The 15,675-nt window shown below is 45.1% G+C and overlaps 1 protein-coding gene across 1 annotated transcript in view; it reads right to left on the reverse strand.

Moving 5' to 3' along the window:
• Positions 1-15,675, reverse strand: part of LOC110502326 (cilia- and flagella-associated protein 47) — an 89,493-nt gene that overhangs the window by 71,607 nt on the left and 2,211 nt on the right. The window contains exons 6-19 of the mRNA XM_036951399.1: positions 15,069-15,238; positions 14,831-14,973; positions 14,376-14,602; positions 13,672-13,867; positions 11,315-11,561; positions 8,285-8,437; positions 5,337-5,529; positions 4,015-4,111; positions 3,652-3,871; positions 3,169-3,413; positions 1,589-1,719; positions 1,384-1,506; positions 1,078-1,289; positions 208-412 (exon numbers count right to left, since the gene is read on the reverse strand). Of these exons, the coding sequence (XP_036807294.1) occupies positions 208-412; positions 1,078-1,289; positions 1,384-1,506; positions 1,589-1,719; positions 3,169-3,413; positions 3,652-3,871; positions 4,015-4,111; positions 5,337-5,529; positions 8,285-8,437; positions 11,315-11,561; positions 13,672-13,867; positions 14,376-14,602; positions 14,831-14,973; positions 15,069-15,238 (2,562 nt within the window). The remainder of the gene's footprint in view (positions 1-207; positions 413-1,077; positions 1,290-1,383; positions 1,507-1,588; positions 1,720-3,168; positions 3,414-3,651; positions 3,872-4,014; positions 4,112-5,336; positions 5,530-8,284; positions 8,438-11,314; positions 11,562-13,671; positions 13,868-14,375; positions 14,603-14,830; positions 14,974-15,068; positions 15,239-15,675) is intronic.

Here is a 15,675-nt window from a genome sequence, read left to right on the forward strand (position 1 = left end):
CCACATATGAACTCACCATGTTGATGTTTACCAGGGGGGCTCCACATATGAACTCACCACATTGATGTCCACCAGGGGGGGGGGGGGGGGGGGGGGGCTCCACATATGAACTGACCACGTTGATGTCCACCAGGGGGGGGGGGGGGGGCTCCACGTATGAACTCACCACGTTGATGTTCACCAGGGGGGGTCGACATATGAACTCACCACGTTGATGTCCACCAGAGGGGGGGGGGGCTCCACATATGAACTCACCACGTTGATGTTCACCAGGGGGGGGGGGGGGGGCTCCACATATGAACTCACCACGTTGATGTCCACCAGGGGGGGCTCGACCGACCCGCCCACTCTCAGCTCCAGAGATTTAATGTTCCTTAGAGCTATCTGCAACACACACACCTCGTTAGACAAGCTCATCCATCATGACTATCTGGGTTTCTGAAATAATGACAGATAAGACTAGAGGTTATTTATGTTTCTGAAATAATGACAGGTAAGACTAGAGGTTATTTAAGTTTCTGAAATAATGACAGGTAAGACTAGAGGTTATTTAGGTTTCTGAAATAATGACAGGTAAGACTAGAGGTTATTTAGGTTTCTGAAATAATGACAGATAAGACTAGAGGTTATTTAGGTTTCTGAAATAATGACAGATAAGACTAGAGGTTATTTAGGTTTCTGAAATAATGACAGGTAAGACTAGAGGTTATTTAGGTTTCTGAAATAATGACAGATAAGACTAGAGGTTATTTATGTTTCTGAAATAATGACAGATAAGACTAGAGGTTATTTATGTTTCTGAAATAATGACAGGTAAGACTAGAGGTTATTTAGGTTTCTGAAATAATGACAGGTAAGACTAGAGGTTATTTAGGTTTCTGAAATAATGACAGGTAAGACTAGAGGTTATTTATGTTTCTGAAATAATGACAGATAAGACTAGAGGTTATTTATGTTTCTGAAATAATGACAGATAAGACTAGAGGTTATTTATGTTTCTGAAATAATGACAGATAAGACTAGAGGTTATTTAGGTTTCGGAAATAATGAAATAATAATGTCATTATTTGTAGAGACTATGATATGTTGTGTGTTTGTAGAGACTTTTTAATATGTTGTGTGTTTGTACAGACTTGTTGTGTGTCTGTTTCCTTCACCTCCACTCTGGTGTCAAACTTCATGACAGCTCCGGGGTTGAGGTGCACCTGGACCTCTGCCTGCCCCCCCACAGGTACCACACCCTCGGTGGGGGTCACCACCATGCCAGGCAGGGGGTACACGTCCAACACCTGATACACACACACACACACACACACACGCTATACCTCTATAAAACACACTCACAAGTATAAATGGTACAAAGACCCGGTGTGGAGTGTGTACCTGGAAGTAGGCATGGTTGTGTCCTGTGTTGTGTAGCGTTGCGGTCCTGACGGAGGGGAAGATGAGAGGTACTGATCCAAACACCAGATGTTTCTCAGCCAGCTGCACACTGGATGAACCAAGCTGGAGGGAGGGGAATGGGATCTCTCTCTACATTAACAATCACAGGAACCTCAACTACAGAAACACACAGATACACACACACCTTGGCCAGACATCGTAGCTGTGCGGTGTTTCCCTGGTGAACACACAGGTCAAACTGTCCCTCCAGAGGAGAGGAGAAAGAGGGATGCCACATCACCTCACAGTCTAACTCCCTGTACGCCTCCACAGTACCTGGCAGAGAGAAGAGGAGGGAGAGAGGGAGGGAGAGACAGAAAGGGTGGTAGGGAGAGAGAGCGATACTAGAGACACGTACATCACCATACAGAACATATAGAGACTAGACTACAGTACATCACCATACAGTACATATAGAAGACTAGACTACAGAACAGCACCATACAGAACATATAGAGACTAGACTAAAGTACATCACCATAAAGAACATATAGAAGACTAGACTACAGTACATCACCATACAGTACATACAGTGGGGAGAACAAGTATTTGATACACTGCCGATTTTGCAGGTTTTCCTCCCCCAGAACAACACGGCAGGACCGGGTCAATGACCTGAAGAGAGCTGGGACCACAGTCTCAAAGAAAACCATTAGTAACACACTACGCCGTCATGGATTAAAATCCTGCAGCGCACACAAGGTCCCCCTGCTCAAGCCAGCGCATGTCCAGGCCCGTCTGAAGTTTGCCAATGACCATCTGGATGATCCATAGGAGGAATGGGAGAAGGTCATGTGGTCTGATGAGACAAAAATAGAGCTTTTTGGTCTAAACTCCACTAGCCGTGTTTGGAGGAAGAAGAAGGATGAGTACAATCCCAAGAACACCATCCCAACCGTGAAGCATGGAGGTGGAAACATCATTCTTTGGGGATGCTTTTCTGCAAAGGGGACAGGACGACTGCACCGTATTGAGGGGAGGATGGATGGGGCCATGTATCGCGAGATCTTGGCCAACAACCTCCTTCCCTCAGTAAGAACATTGAAGATGGGTCGTGGCTGGGTCTTCCAGCATGACAATGACCCGAAACCCACAGCCAGGGCAACTAAGGAGTGGCTCTGTAAGAAGCATCTCAAGGTCCTGGAGTGGCCTAGCCAGTCTCCAGACCTGAACCCAATAGAAAATATTTGTAGGGAGCTGAAAGTCCGTATTGCCCAGAGACAGCCCCGAAACCTAAAGGATCTGGAGAAGGTCTGTATGGAGGAGTGGGCCAAAATCCCTGCTGCAGTGTGTGCAAACCTGGTCAAGAACTACAGGAAACGTATGATCTCTGTAAATGCAAACAAAGGTTTCTGTACCAAATATTAAGTTCTGCTTTTCTGATGTATCAAATACTTATGTCATGCAATAAAATGCAAATTAATTACTTAAAAATCATACAATGTGATTTTCTGTATTTTTGTTTTAGAGTCCGTCTCTCACAGTTGAAGTGCACCTATGATAAAAAGTACAGACCTCTACATGCTTTGTAAGTAGGAAAACCTGCAAAATCGGCAGTGTTTCAAATACTTGTTCTCCCCACTGTATGGAAGACTAGACTACAGAACATATAGAAGACTAGATTACAGTACATCACCATACAGAACATATAGAAGACTAGACTACAGTACATATTAAGGACTACAGTAGTGTGTGGTTTTGATAAGGCCCAGAGCAGCAGCCTACCTGTGGCTGGGCGTATGGAGAAGGCCAGGCCCGTCTCTGTGATGATAGGCCTCCAGGTGAAGTCAGCCGGGTGGTTCCTGGGGTTGACCAGGGTCACAGTACCCCTGTAGCCCGACTGGGCCAGGTAGCTGGGGGAAGGGGACAGGACCACCTGGCTCTGGGACAGCTGGAGGACCACAGGGACCAGCTGGGACTGAACCAGGACATGGCTTCGGTGATGACTATTCACCGTGTAGGAGATTGACCTGTGAGAGGGAGATGGAATCTACCAGTCAAATGTCAGCCAGGCAGTCAGTTAATCAATCAATAAGAATTGGACTCGATTTGGTTTGTCAATTATCAATTTAGGAAACCTCTATATATAAAGAGAGAGAGAGAGAGAGAGAGAGAGAGAGAGAGAGAGAGAGAGAGAGAGAGAGAGAGAGAGACAGAGACAGAGACAGAGACAGAGACAGACAACCAGCCACACACACAGTGACTAACTTGTGGAACTTTCCCAGCTTGGTGCTCTCTAAGACGAGGGGCAGGGTGGCTCTGGAGAGGGGGGGCAGCACGTGGGACAGTGGACTGGAGCGCTGCAGCTCAGGACAGCAGTCTAACTCCAGCTGCACCCACACATACACCTGCAGGTTGTTCACCAGGTCCAGGTTCCTCACACACACTGAGGCCACACACACCTCACCAAAATCTATTAAGGACGGGCCTGGAAGGGGAGGAGGGGAAACCAAACTCTGATTCACATCTTTAAAATGCTAATGTAGTGAATATTCTCTTCATCAGCCATGGGAGGGACAAGAGGGCTTATTAAGATTCCTAATGCAAACAAAGACTGCATGCGTTTCTCACCTATGACTACATGGTGGAGCTGCTGAACTGTCAGGGTGCGACTGCAGTCTGACACCTCCTGGTTGGTGGAGGGTAGTGCATTGATGCCCTCTGTCACCTGGACAGCAGAGGGTTAAAGAATGATAGAGACAGAGGAATACCATACAGTCAGTCAGGAAACACCCGATATAGAATGATAGAGACAGAGGAATACCATACAGTCAGTCAGGAAACACCAGGTACAGAATGATAAAGGGAGGGGATTCCATACAGTCAGGAAATCTAACATAAGTGAATGTGACTGATAGGAACATTAATAAATCACAGTCTTCAGTTGGCTCCTAATTCCTATGTTATTGTGATATACAGTCATGCTTACTTCATTGATAATGTGCAGAAATTTGTCCATAGAATCAATGACTGAAAAATACATGCACATTTCTGTCTGTAAATTACACATTTTCAACATCCAGAAAATAAGGCGTTTCTTTGACGTCCGACGTGAAATGCTTTGAAAGTCTGGTCATGGCTCACATCAACACCATTATCTCAGAAACCCCTAGACCCACTCCACTTTGCATACCGCACCAACAGCAGATGATGCAATCTCAATTGCACTCCACACTGCCCTTTCACACCTGAACAAAAGGAATACCTATGTGAGAATGCTATTCATTGACTACAGCTCAGCGTTCAACAGCATAGTGCCCTCAAAGCTCATCACTAAGCTAAGGACCCTTGGACCAAACACCTGCCTCTGCAACTGGATCCTGGACTTCCTGACAGGCCGCCCCCAGGTGGTAAGGGTAGGTAACAACACATCCGCCACGCTGATCATCAACACGGGGGCCCCTCAGGGGTGCGTGCTCAGTCCCCTGCTGTACTCCCTGTTCACTCATGACTGCACGGCCAGGCACGACTCCAACACCATCATTAAGTTTGCTGACGACACAACAGTGGTAGGCCTGATCACCGACAACGATGAGATAGCCTATAGGGAGGAGGTCAGAGACTTGACCGTGTGGTGCAAGGACAACAACCTCTCCCTCAACGTGATCAAGACAATGATCACGTTAAAGAATGATAGAGACAGAGGAATTCCATACAGTCAGGCAGGAAACACCAGGTACAGAATGATAAAGGGAGGGGATTCCATACAGTCAGGAAACACCAGATACAGAATGATAAAGGGAGGGGATTCCATACAGTCAGTCAGGAAACACCAGATACAGAATGATAAAGGGAGGGGATTGCAGAGGCTAAAACAGGTAACTGTAGACTTTAGAGGACCCATGAAAAATGGTTTACCAGAGACTTTAAACACCCTGCTTTACCTGCCATACCTGTCTGAATCTGGACCTGGTCTCCATGGCAGCCAGCATACAGGTGGTCAATAGCTGGCTATGTCCCTGGTCGACGCTATGCCCCTCCTGGCTGTGATTGGACTCCAGGTCCCTCAGAGAGAGCTGGGGGGTGAGGAGTCCTGCGGCAGGCCGGAGCCCAATGTCTACGTTGTCCTCCACCTCACCATGCAGCCTGAGCATACATATGGAAAACATCGTCAGATACCGCCTTGTTGTCAGCCTACAGCACATATTGAGGGGATTTTATTCAACTGGCCAGGTTGCACTGGGGCATGGCCCGTCACGTGACTGGGCGAAGCTGGTGAGGGAGGCGCGCTCTGCTCATATTATCAACAAGTCAGCGTGATGCATCGTTCAGAAACATCTATTTGACATCAAATAGAGTATATGTTTGAACCTTCAAACTAGTTTTCATTGGGAAGGCAGATAAAGCTTTCCATTCAAAAGAGAAGTGTAGAGTGCCAGATGAATCAGGTCCCCTCATAGGTCGACGTTTTAGAAGGGGAGTGGCTAGGACCGAGCTTTGGAAAGAGGGGAGGGGTGGATTTGTCAGTTTCAGTTTGCAGTTTCAGTTCTTGCTTAAAATGTTGAACCCACTAAGCAATTACCGCCAGGCGACGTCTTTTGGACTTTAGTCCGGCTGTCTTATTCAGGTATTTTTGTGGTGCGGTCTGGACCGGCCTTGATTTCAACATCCACTGATTTAGATTTTTGATCCGGTCTGGACAATATTTGAACCATTCATAGACATCTATATTTGGTTCAGATTTGGTCCGGTCCAGACCAGCCTTGATTTGACCCCAAAAAACAAGTCAAAAAACATAGGCCAAAATGATTGGCCTATGGGACTCCCAATCACGGCCGGTTGTGATACAGCCTGGAATTGAACCAGGGTCTATAGTGACACCTCTAACTCTGAGATGCAGTGCCTTAGACCGTTGCACCACTCGGGAGCACAGTACAGTACAGTAGAATACAGTAAAGTAGAGCACAGTACAGTACAGTAGAGCACAATACAGTAGAGCACAATACAGTACATGTACTCTACTCTACTGAACTAAACTGTACTCCATAGTACTTTACTGAATAAAACTCAACTGTCCCGTACCATAGTATACTCTACAGTACTTTACTGTACTGTAATGTGATTTTCAAATGTGTGAAACAGCCTAGACGTCTATGATGTGTTCAGATTTGGAGGGGGGGGCTCATTTGAATCATACCCAGCATGCTTTGCAAGTGTTTGCTTTCAACATTTACATTTTGGTCATTCAGCAGACGCTGTTATCCAGAGCGACTGGCAGTCAGTGCATTCAATCAAGGTAGATAAAGAACAACATATCACAGTCATAGCAAGAAAATAAAAAATGTGTAGCCGTTACTGAGAATGTTATTACAGTTGAAGTGGCCTGTTAGTTCATTCAGTATGTTAGACTATTTTTTAACATCATTGATGCCAGTTTTAAAGCTTTTGAAAAATCTAACATAAGTGAATGTGACTGATGGGAGCATTAATAAATCACAGTCTTCAGTTGGCTCCTAATTCCTATGTTATTGTGATATACAGTCATGCTTACTTCATTGATAATGTGCAGAAATTTGTCCATAGAATCAATGACTGAAAAATACATGCACATATTTTCAAAGTCTGTAAATGACACATTTTCAACATCCAGAAAATACGCATTTTCAACGTCAGAAAATAAGGCGTTTCTTTGACGTCCGACGTGAAATGCTTTAAAAGTCTGGTCATGGCTCACATCAACACCATTATCCCAGAAACCCTAGACCCACTCCACTTTGCATACCGCCCCAACAGATCCACAGATGATGCCATCTCTATTGCACTCCACACTGCCCTTTCACACCTGAACAAAAGGAATACCTATGTGAGAATGCTATTCATTGACTACAGCTCAGCGTTCAACAGCATGGTGCCCTCCAAGCTCATCACTAAGCTAAGGACCCTGGGACTAAACACCTGCCTCTGCAACTGGATCCTGGACTTCCTGACAGGCCGCCCCCAGGTGGTAAAGGTAGATAACAACACATCCGCCACGCTGATCATCAACACGGGGGCCCCTCAGGGGTGTGTGCTCAGTCCCCTCCTGTACTCCCTGTTCACTCATGACTGCACGGCCAGGCACGACTCCAACACCATCAATGAGTTTGCTGATTTACACAACAGTGGTAGGCCTGATCACCGACAACGATGAGACAGCCTATAGGGAGGAGGTCAGAGACCTGACCGTGTGGTGCAAGGACAACAACCTCTCCCTCAACGTGATCAAGACAAAGGAGATTATTGTGGACTACAGGAAAAGGAGGACCGAGCATGCCACCATTCTCATCGACAGGGCTTTAGTGAAGCAGGTTGAGAGCCAAGTTCCTTGATGTCCACATCACCAACAAACTAACATGGTCCAAGCACACCAAGACAGTCGTGAAGGAGACTCAGGAGACTGAAAAGATTTGGCATGGGTCCTCAGATCCTCAAAAGGTTTTACAGCTGCACCATCGAGAGCATCCTGGTTGCATCACTGCTTCTACGCTGCTGCTACTCTCTGTTATTATCTATGCATAGGCACTTTAATAACTCTACCTACATGTACATATTACCTCAATTACCTCGACACGGGTGCCCCCGCACATTGACTCTGTACCGGTACCCCCTGTATATAGCCTCCACATTGACTCTGTATCGGTACCCCCTGTATATAGCCTCCACATTGACTCTGTACCGGTACCCCCTGTATAAAGCCCCGCTATTGTTATTTACTGCTGCTCTTTAATTATTTGTTATTCTTTTCAGCACCTGAAATGTGTGTGATGTCAAGTCTTTTCAGGGTCATTTTGCTTACTGGGTAGCTCTTTGGTTGTGGGTGCCAAGATTACAACATACAGAACACACATCCCACTCTGTCTACCTCGCAGTGGTTTTCTGCAAGCGTGTCTTTCGCAGGCTCCTGATGAAGGCTAGGTAGTGATCTCTGTGTCTCTGTCTCTGCTGCTCCTCCTCCTTCGTGAAGGAAAAGTCAGGGTCCTCGTAGCGGTAACGCTCCACCCCCGTGAAGATGGTCCTGGGTGGAGGGAGAGAGGATATAAGCAGTTCATAAGAGTTCATAGGCAGAACATAGGGGCTACATAGGACTTTACAGAACATAGGGGCTACATAGGACTTTACAGAACATAGGGGCTACATAGGACTTTACAAGAACACGGATGCAAATTGTAAACCAACTGCGCTGACTGCCCAGACATCTGGTCACTTTAATAATGCCACTTTAATAATGTTTACATATCTTGCATTACTCATCTCATGTGTATATACTGTATCTTATACCATCTATTGCATCTCCCCTATGACACTCGGTTATCGCTCATCCATATATTTATATGTACATATTCTTATTCCATCCCTTTACTTAGATTTGTGTGTATTAGGTAGTTGTTGTGGAATTGTTAGAATACTTGTTACATATTACTGCACTGTCGGAACTAGAAGCACAAGCATTTCACTACACTCGCATTAACATTCTATGTGACCAATGGAATTTGATTTGATCTGGCTAGTAGGTCCCTGCAAACCGGGGCGGCAGGGTAGCCTAGTGGTTAGAGCGTTGGACTAGTAACCGGAAGGTTGCAAGTTCAAACCCCCGAGCTGACAAGGTACAAATCTGTCGTTCTGCCCCTGAACAGGCAGTTAACCCACTGTTCCTAGGCCGTCATTGAAAATAAGAATTTGTTCTTAACTGACTTGCCTAGTTAAATAAAGGTAAAAAAAAAAAAAAAAAACCTGACTGCACTGATACTATTTCCATCATTACTATTAGTAGTACTGATACTATTTCCATCATTACTATTAGTAGTACTGATACTATTTCCATCATTACTATTAGTAGCACTGATACTATTTCCATCATTACTATTAGTAGTACTGATAGTATTTCCATCATTACTATTAGTAGTACTGATAGTATTTCCATCATTACTATTAGTAGCACTGATACTATTTCCATCATTACTATTAGTAGCACTGATACTATTTCCATCATTACTATTAGTAGTACTGATACTATTTCCATCATTACTATTAGTAGCACTGATACTATTTCCATCATTACTATTAGTAGTACTGATAGTATTTCCATCATTACTATTAGTAGCACTGATACTATTTCCATCATTACTATTAGTAGCACTGATACTATTTCCATCATTACTATTAGTAGTACTGATACTATTTCCATCATTACTATTAGTAGCACTGATACTATTTCCATCATTACTATTAGTAGTACTGATACTATTTCCATCATTACTATTAGTAGTACTGATACTATTTCCATCATTACTATTAGTAGTACTGATACTATTTCCATCATTACTATTAGTAGTACTGATACTATTTCCATCATTACTATTAGTAGTACTGATACTATTTCCATCATTACTATTAGTAGTACTGATACTATTTCCATCATTACTATTAGTAGTACTGATACTATTTCCATCATTACTATTAGTAGTACTGATACTATTTCCATCATTACTATTAGTAGTACTGATACTATTTCCATCATTACTATTAGTAGTACTGATACTATTTCCATCATTACTATTAGTAGTACTGATACTATTTCCATCATTACTATTAGTAGTACTGATACTATTTCCATCATTACTATTAGTAGCACTGATACTATTTCCATCATTACTATTAGTAGTACTGATACTATTTCCATCATTACTATTAGTAGTACTGATACTATTTCCATCATTACTATTAGTAGTACTGATACTATTTCCATCATTACTATTAGTAGCACTGATACTATTTCCATCATTACTATTAGTAGTACTGATACTATTTCCATCATTACTATTAGTAGTACTGATACTATTTCCATCATTACTATTAGTAGCACTGATACTATTTCCATCATTACTATTAGTAGTACTGATACTATTTCCATCATTACTATTAGTAGTACTGATACTATTTCCATCATTACTATTAGTAGTACTGATACTATTTCCATCATTACTATTAGTAGTACTGATACTATTTCCATCATTACTATTAGTAGTACTGATACTATTTCCATCATTACTATTAGTAGTACTGATACTATTTCCATCATTACTATTAGTAGCACTGATACTATTTCCATCATTACTATTAGTAGTACTGATACTATTTCCATCATTACTATTAGTAGTACTGATACTATTTCCATCATTACTATTAGTAGTACTGATACTATTTCCATCATTACTATTAGTAGTACTGATACTATTTCCATCATTACTATTAGTAGTACTGATAGTATTTCCATCATTACTATTAGTAGCACTGATACTATTTCTATCATTACTATTAGTAGTACAGATACTATTTCCATCATTACTATTAGTAGTACTGATACTATTTCCATCATTACTATTAGTAGTACTGATACTATTTCCATCATTACTATTAGTAGTACTGATACTATTTCCATCATTACTATTAGTAGTACTGATACTATTTCCATCATTACTATTAGTAGTACTGATAGTATTTCCATCATTACTATTAGTAGTACTGATACTATTTCCATCATTACTATTAGTAGTACTGATACTATTTCCATCATTACTATTAGTAGTACTGATACTATTTCCATCATTACTATTAGTAGTACTGATACTATTTCCATCATTACTATTAGTAGCACTGATACTATTTCCATCATTACTATTAGTAGTACTGATACTATTTCCATCATTACTATTAGTAGTACTGATACTATTTCCATCATTACTATTAGTAGTACTGATACTATTTCCATCATTACTATTAGTAGTACTGATACTATTTCCATCATTACTATTAGTAGTACTGATACGGCTCTGGAATAGGTCACAGGGTGCCATGGCAGATACTCTCTAACTGCCCGTATAACTCAGATGACCTGTAGGTGGTGTCTGGAGAGGCAGGGCGGTTGCTGCAGGCCCTGTCGTTGGGGAAGGCCAGTAGCTCTCGCCGGCTACCGTCGAGACTCTGGTTCCTACGGTGGCTCTGGCTCTGACCGTGGCTGTGGAGCCGGGTCTTGGCCGTGCTGAGGACAGCTGCCCGCACCAATCCCACACACCTGCCCAGCTCACTGGAGGGCACCCGGGCATACTGGCCTGTCTCATTGGTCACAGCCGGGGTGATTCCTGATACATCACAGACAAAACAATGACTGGGTGAGCCAATAACAGGTTGAAGATAGAATGCCAGACAATACTTTGAAGAACTATACAGTATGGGACAGGGCAGTGAGGGGTTCAGTGTGAACTATACCGTATGGGAAGGAGATCAGTGGACAGGGCAGTGAGGGGTTCAGTGTGAACTATACAGTATGGGAAGGAGATCAGAGGACAGGGCAGTGAGGGGTTCAGTGTGAACTATACAGTATGGGACAGGGCAGTGAGGGGTTCAGTGTGAACTATACAGTATGGAAAGGAGATCAGAGGACAGGGCAGTGAGGGGTTCAGTGTGAACTATACAGTATGGGAAGGAGATCAGAGGACAGGGCAGTGAGGGGTTCAGTGTGAACTATACAGTATGGGACAGGGCAGTGAGGGGTTCAGTGTGAACTATACAGTATGGGACAGGGCAGTGAGGGGTTCAGTGTGAACTATACCGTATGGGAAGGAGATCAGAGGACAGGGCAGTGAGGGGTTCAGTGTGAACTATACAGTATGGGAAGGAGATCAGAGGACAGGGCAGTGAGGGGTTCAGTGTGAACTATACAGTATGGGACAGGGCAGTGAGGGGTTCAGTGTGAACTATACAGTATGGGAAGGAGATCAGTGGACAGGGCAGTGAGGGGTTCAGTGTGAACTATACAGTATGGAAAGGAGATCAGTGGACAGGGCAGTGAGGGGTTCAGTGTGAACTATACCGTATGGGAAGGAGATCAGAGGACAGGGCAGTGAGGGGTTCAGTGTGAACTATACAGTATGGGACAGGGCAGTGAGGGGTTCAGTGTGAACTATACAGTATGGGAAGGAGATCAGAGGACAGGGCAGTGAGGGGTTCAGTGTGAACTATACAGTATGGGACAGGGCAGTGAGGGGTTCAGTGTGAACTATACAGTATGGGACAGGGCAGTGAGGGGTTCAGTGTGAACTATACCGTATGGGAAGGAGATCAGTGGACAGGGCAGTGAGGGGTTCAGTGTGAACTATACAGTATGGGAAGGAGATCAGAGGACAGGGCAGTGAGGGGTTCAGTGTGAACTATACAGTATGGGACAGGGCAGTGAGGGGTTCAGTGTGAACTATACAGTATGGGAAGGAGATCAGTGGACAGGGCAGTGAGGGGTTCAGTGTGAACTATACAGTATGGAAAGGAGATCAGTGGACAGGGCAGTGAGGGGTTCAGTGTGAACTATACAGTATGGGACAGGGCAGTGAGGGGTTCAGTGTGAACTATACCGTATGGGAAGGAGATCAGAGGACAGGGCAGTGAGGGGTTCAGTGTGAACTATACAGTATGGGAAGGAGATCAGAGGACAGGGCAGTGAGGGGTTCAGTGTGAACTATACAGTATGGGAAGGAGATCAGTGGACAGGGCAGTGAGGGGTTCAGTGTGAACTATACAGTATGGGAAGGAGATCAGAGGACAGGGCAGTGAGGGGTTCAGTGTGAACTATACAGTATGGGACAGGGCAGTGAGGGGTTCAGTGTGAACTATACAGTATGGGAAGGAGATCAGAGGACAGGGCAGTGAGGGGTTCAGTGTGAACTATACAGTATGGGACAGGGCAGTGAGGGGTTCAGTGTGAACTATACAGTATGGGACAGGGCAGTGAGGGGTTCAGTGTGAACTATACCGTATGGGAAGGAGATCAGAGGACAGGGCAGTGAGGGGTTCAGTGTGAACTATACAGTATGGGAAGGAGATCAGAGGACAGGGCAGTGAGGGGTTCAGTGTGAACTATACAGTATGGGACAGGGCAGTGAGGGGTTCAGTGTGAACTATACAGTATGGGAAGGAGATCAGAGGACAGGGCAGTGAGGGGTTCAGTGTGAACTATACAGTATGGTAAGGAGATCAGTGGACAGGGCAGTGAGGGGTTCAGTGTGAACTGTACAGTATGGGAAGGAGATCAGAGGACAGGGCAGTGAGGGGTTCAGTGTGAACTATACAGTATGGGAAGGAGATCAGAGGAGGGCAGTGAGGGGTTCAGTGTGAACTATACAGTATGGGAAGGAGATCAGAGGAGGGCAGTGAGGGGTTCAGTGCTGGCTGTGTGCAGGGGGTGGTGTTGGGTCTCACCGGGGTTGAGTTTGGGTGTCTCGCATGCGGTCTGCGCTCGGCAAACAGCTGACAGGTGCAGGGTGATGGTGTGGAAGCTGCGGAGGCGGAGCTTGATGGAGGAGGGCTCCAGGTGTACCACCTGACCCAGCAGCTCCAGCACCTGTTTCACCTTGAACATCCCCATCTGGTGGGGGGCGAAGGACAGCACCACGTCCTGGACAAAAACACAGATCGATGATTCTGATTTCTGTCAGACTCAGGGAGGATATGGAGGATATTGATAATTCATCCTCTCTGTCTGTTCCGTCAGAGAGGATGCTTGGAGGAGACTGGGGTTGTCTCCAAAATGCCTCCTTATTTCCTATATAATGTACAACTTTAGGGCCCAGACACTCTGTATAGTGGACTACTTTCCTCTGGCCAAAATAAGGAGCCATCTGAGCCTGGACCAGGGATGTCTACCTGGCTCTGTCCTGGGGAGATGGTTCCACTAGTGGGGTCACTGATGAAGTTGACCATCTGTCTACCTGGCTCTGCTCTGGGGAGATGGTTCCACTAGGAGGGTCACTGATGAAGTTGACCATCTATCTACCTGGCTTTGTCCTGGGGAGATGGTTCCACTAGGAGGGTCACTGATGAAGTTGACCATCTATCTACCTGGCTCTGCCCTGGGGAGATGGTTCCACTAGTGGGGTCACTGATGAAGTTGACCATCTATATACCTGGCTTTGTCCTGGGGAGATGGTTCCACTAGTGGGGTCACTGATGAAGTTGGCCATCTTTCGGAACTTGAAGGTGACAGGGAGTAGAGGGGAGAGGTTGCGGAGCACACACAGGACGTCCACACGCTCTCCCATCAGGCACTGCTGGAAGCTGAAGCTGTGGCCGGGGCTGGGCACCAGGGAGACAGGGAGGGCTGAGCCAGTCACCGCCAGCTCCACACAGTAACCTGGGGATAGAGGTCAGGGCTTAGGGGTCAGAGAGGTCAGGGGTCAAGTACAAGACAGTCCCAGATCAAGCACAACACTTCTGTTATAGCTGTTGTACACATGTCAGTCAGTACCCCTCACCAGAGAATGGCTTCAATTGTTGTTTTTACTAATGATATAATATACACTGTTAAATTGCAGCATGTTGTTCCTGCTATTGGTAAGGAACAGACTGAGGCTTGCTGTACCATTGTGGGGAGGTACAGTGGAGTGCTGCTGGTGGTTGAAGCCATCTTTACTTCCCACTGTCTGAAACTTGAGGAAGAGTGAGTAGTCTTGTTTACTGGCTGCTGCTGAGGCCCCACTGGTGTTCTGCTCCTCCCTGCTCCTTCTGAAGAACAGAACAACCATTATATACTGCATGTTATAATATCTTTATACACATTTATACCCCCACATAGACACACACACAGGAGGGCTGGATACCTTCTGCTGACAGGACGGAAGCAGACCCACAGAGTGGTTCTGTCGTAGGGTCTCAGTCGTCCCTCGTTGGGCACACAGGCGATCACAGTGGAGGGATCCACAGCGGTGGCCCTGTTACGAACACTCCTCTCTAGCAGCGCTGCGTCTGTACTCCTCTGGAGGTCAAAGCCCTGATGAAACACACACACAAAGACACACAAACACACAGGCAGACACACACAGACACACACAGACACACACACACACACAGACACACAGATACACACACACAGACACACAGACAGACACACACACACACACAGACACACAGACAAACACACACACACAAACACACACACAGACACACACACACACACACACAGGCACACACACAGGCAGACACACAAACACACACAGACAGACACACACACACAGACACACAGACACACAGACAGACACACACAGACACACAGACACACACACACACAGACACAGACACACACACACACACACACACATACAGCAATACAAACGTGTATCAGGCCTAACGATAGGGATCTAAAAACACAGTTTAGTATAGTTGCACTTCAGTGTGAAATATGTCAAAAAAATGTATTTAACATTATTT

The sequence above is a fragment of the Oncorhynchus mykiss genome, chromosome 18, assembly GCF_013265735.2.
Source record: "Oncorhynchus mykiss isolate Arlee chromosome 18, USDA_OmykA_1.1, whole genome shotgun sequence".
Classification (NCBI taxonomy): Eukaryota; Metazoa; Chordata; class Actinopteri; order Salmoniformes; family Salmonidae; genus Oncorhynchus; species Oncorhynchus mykiss.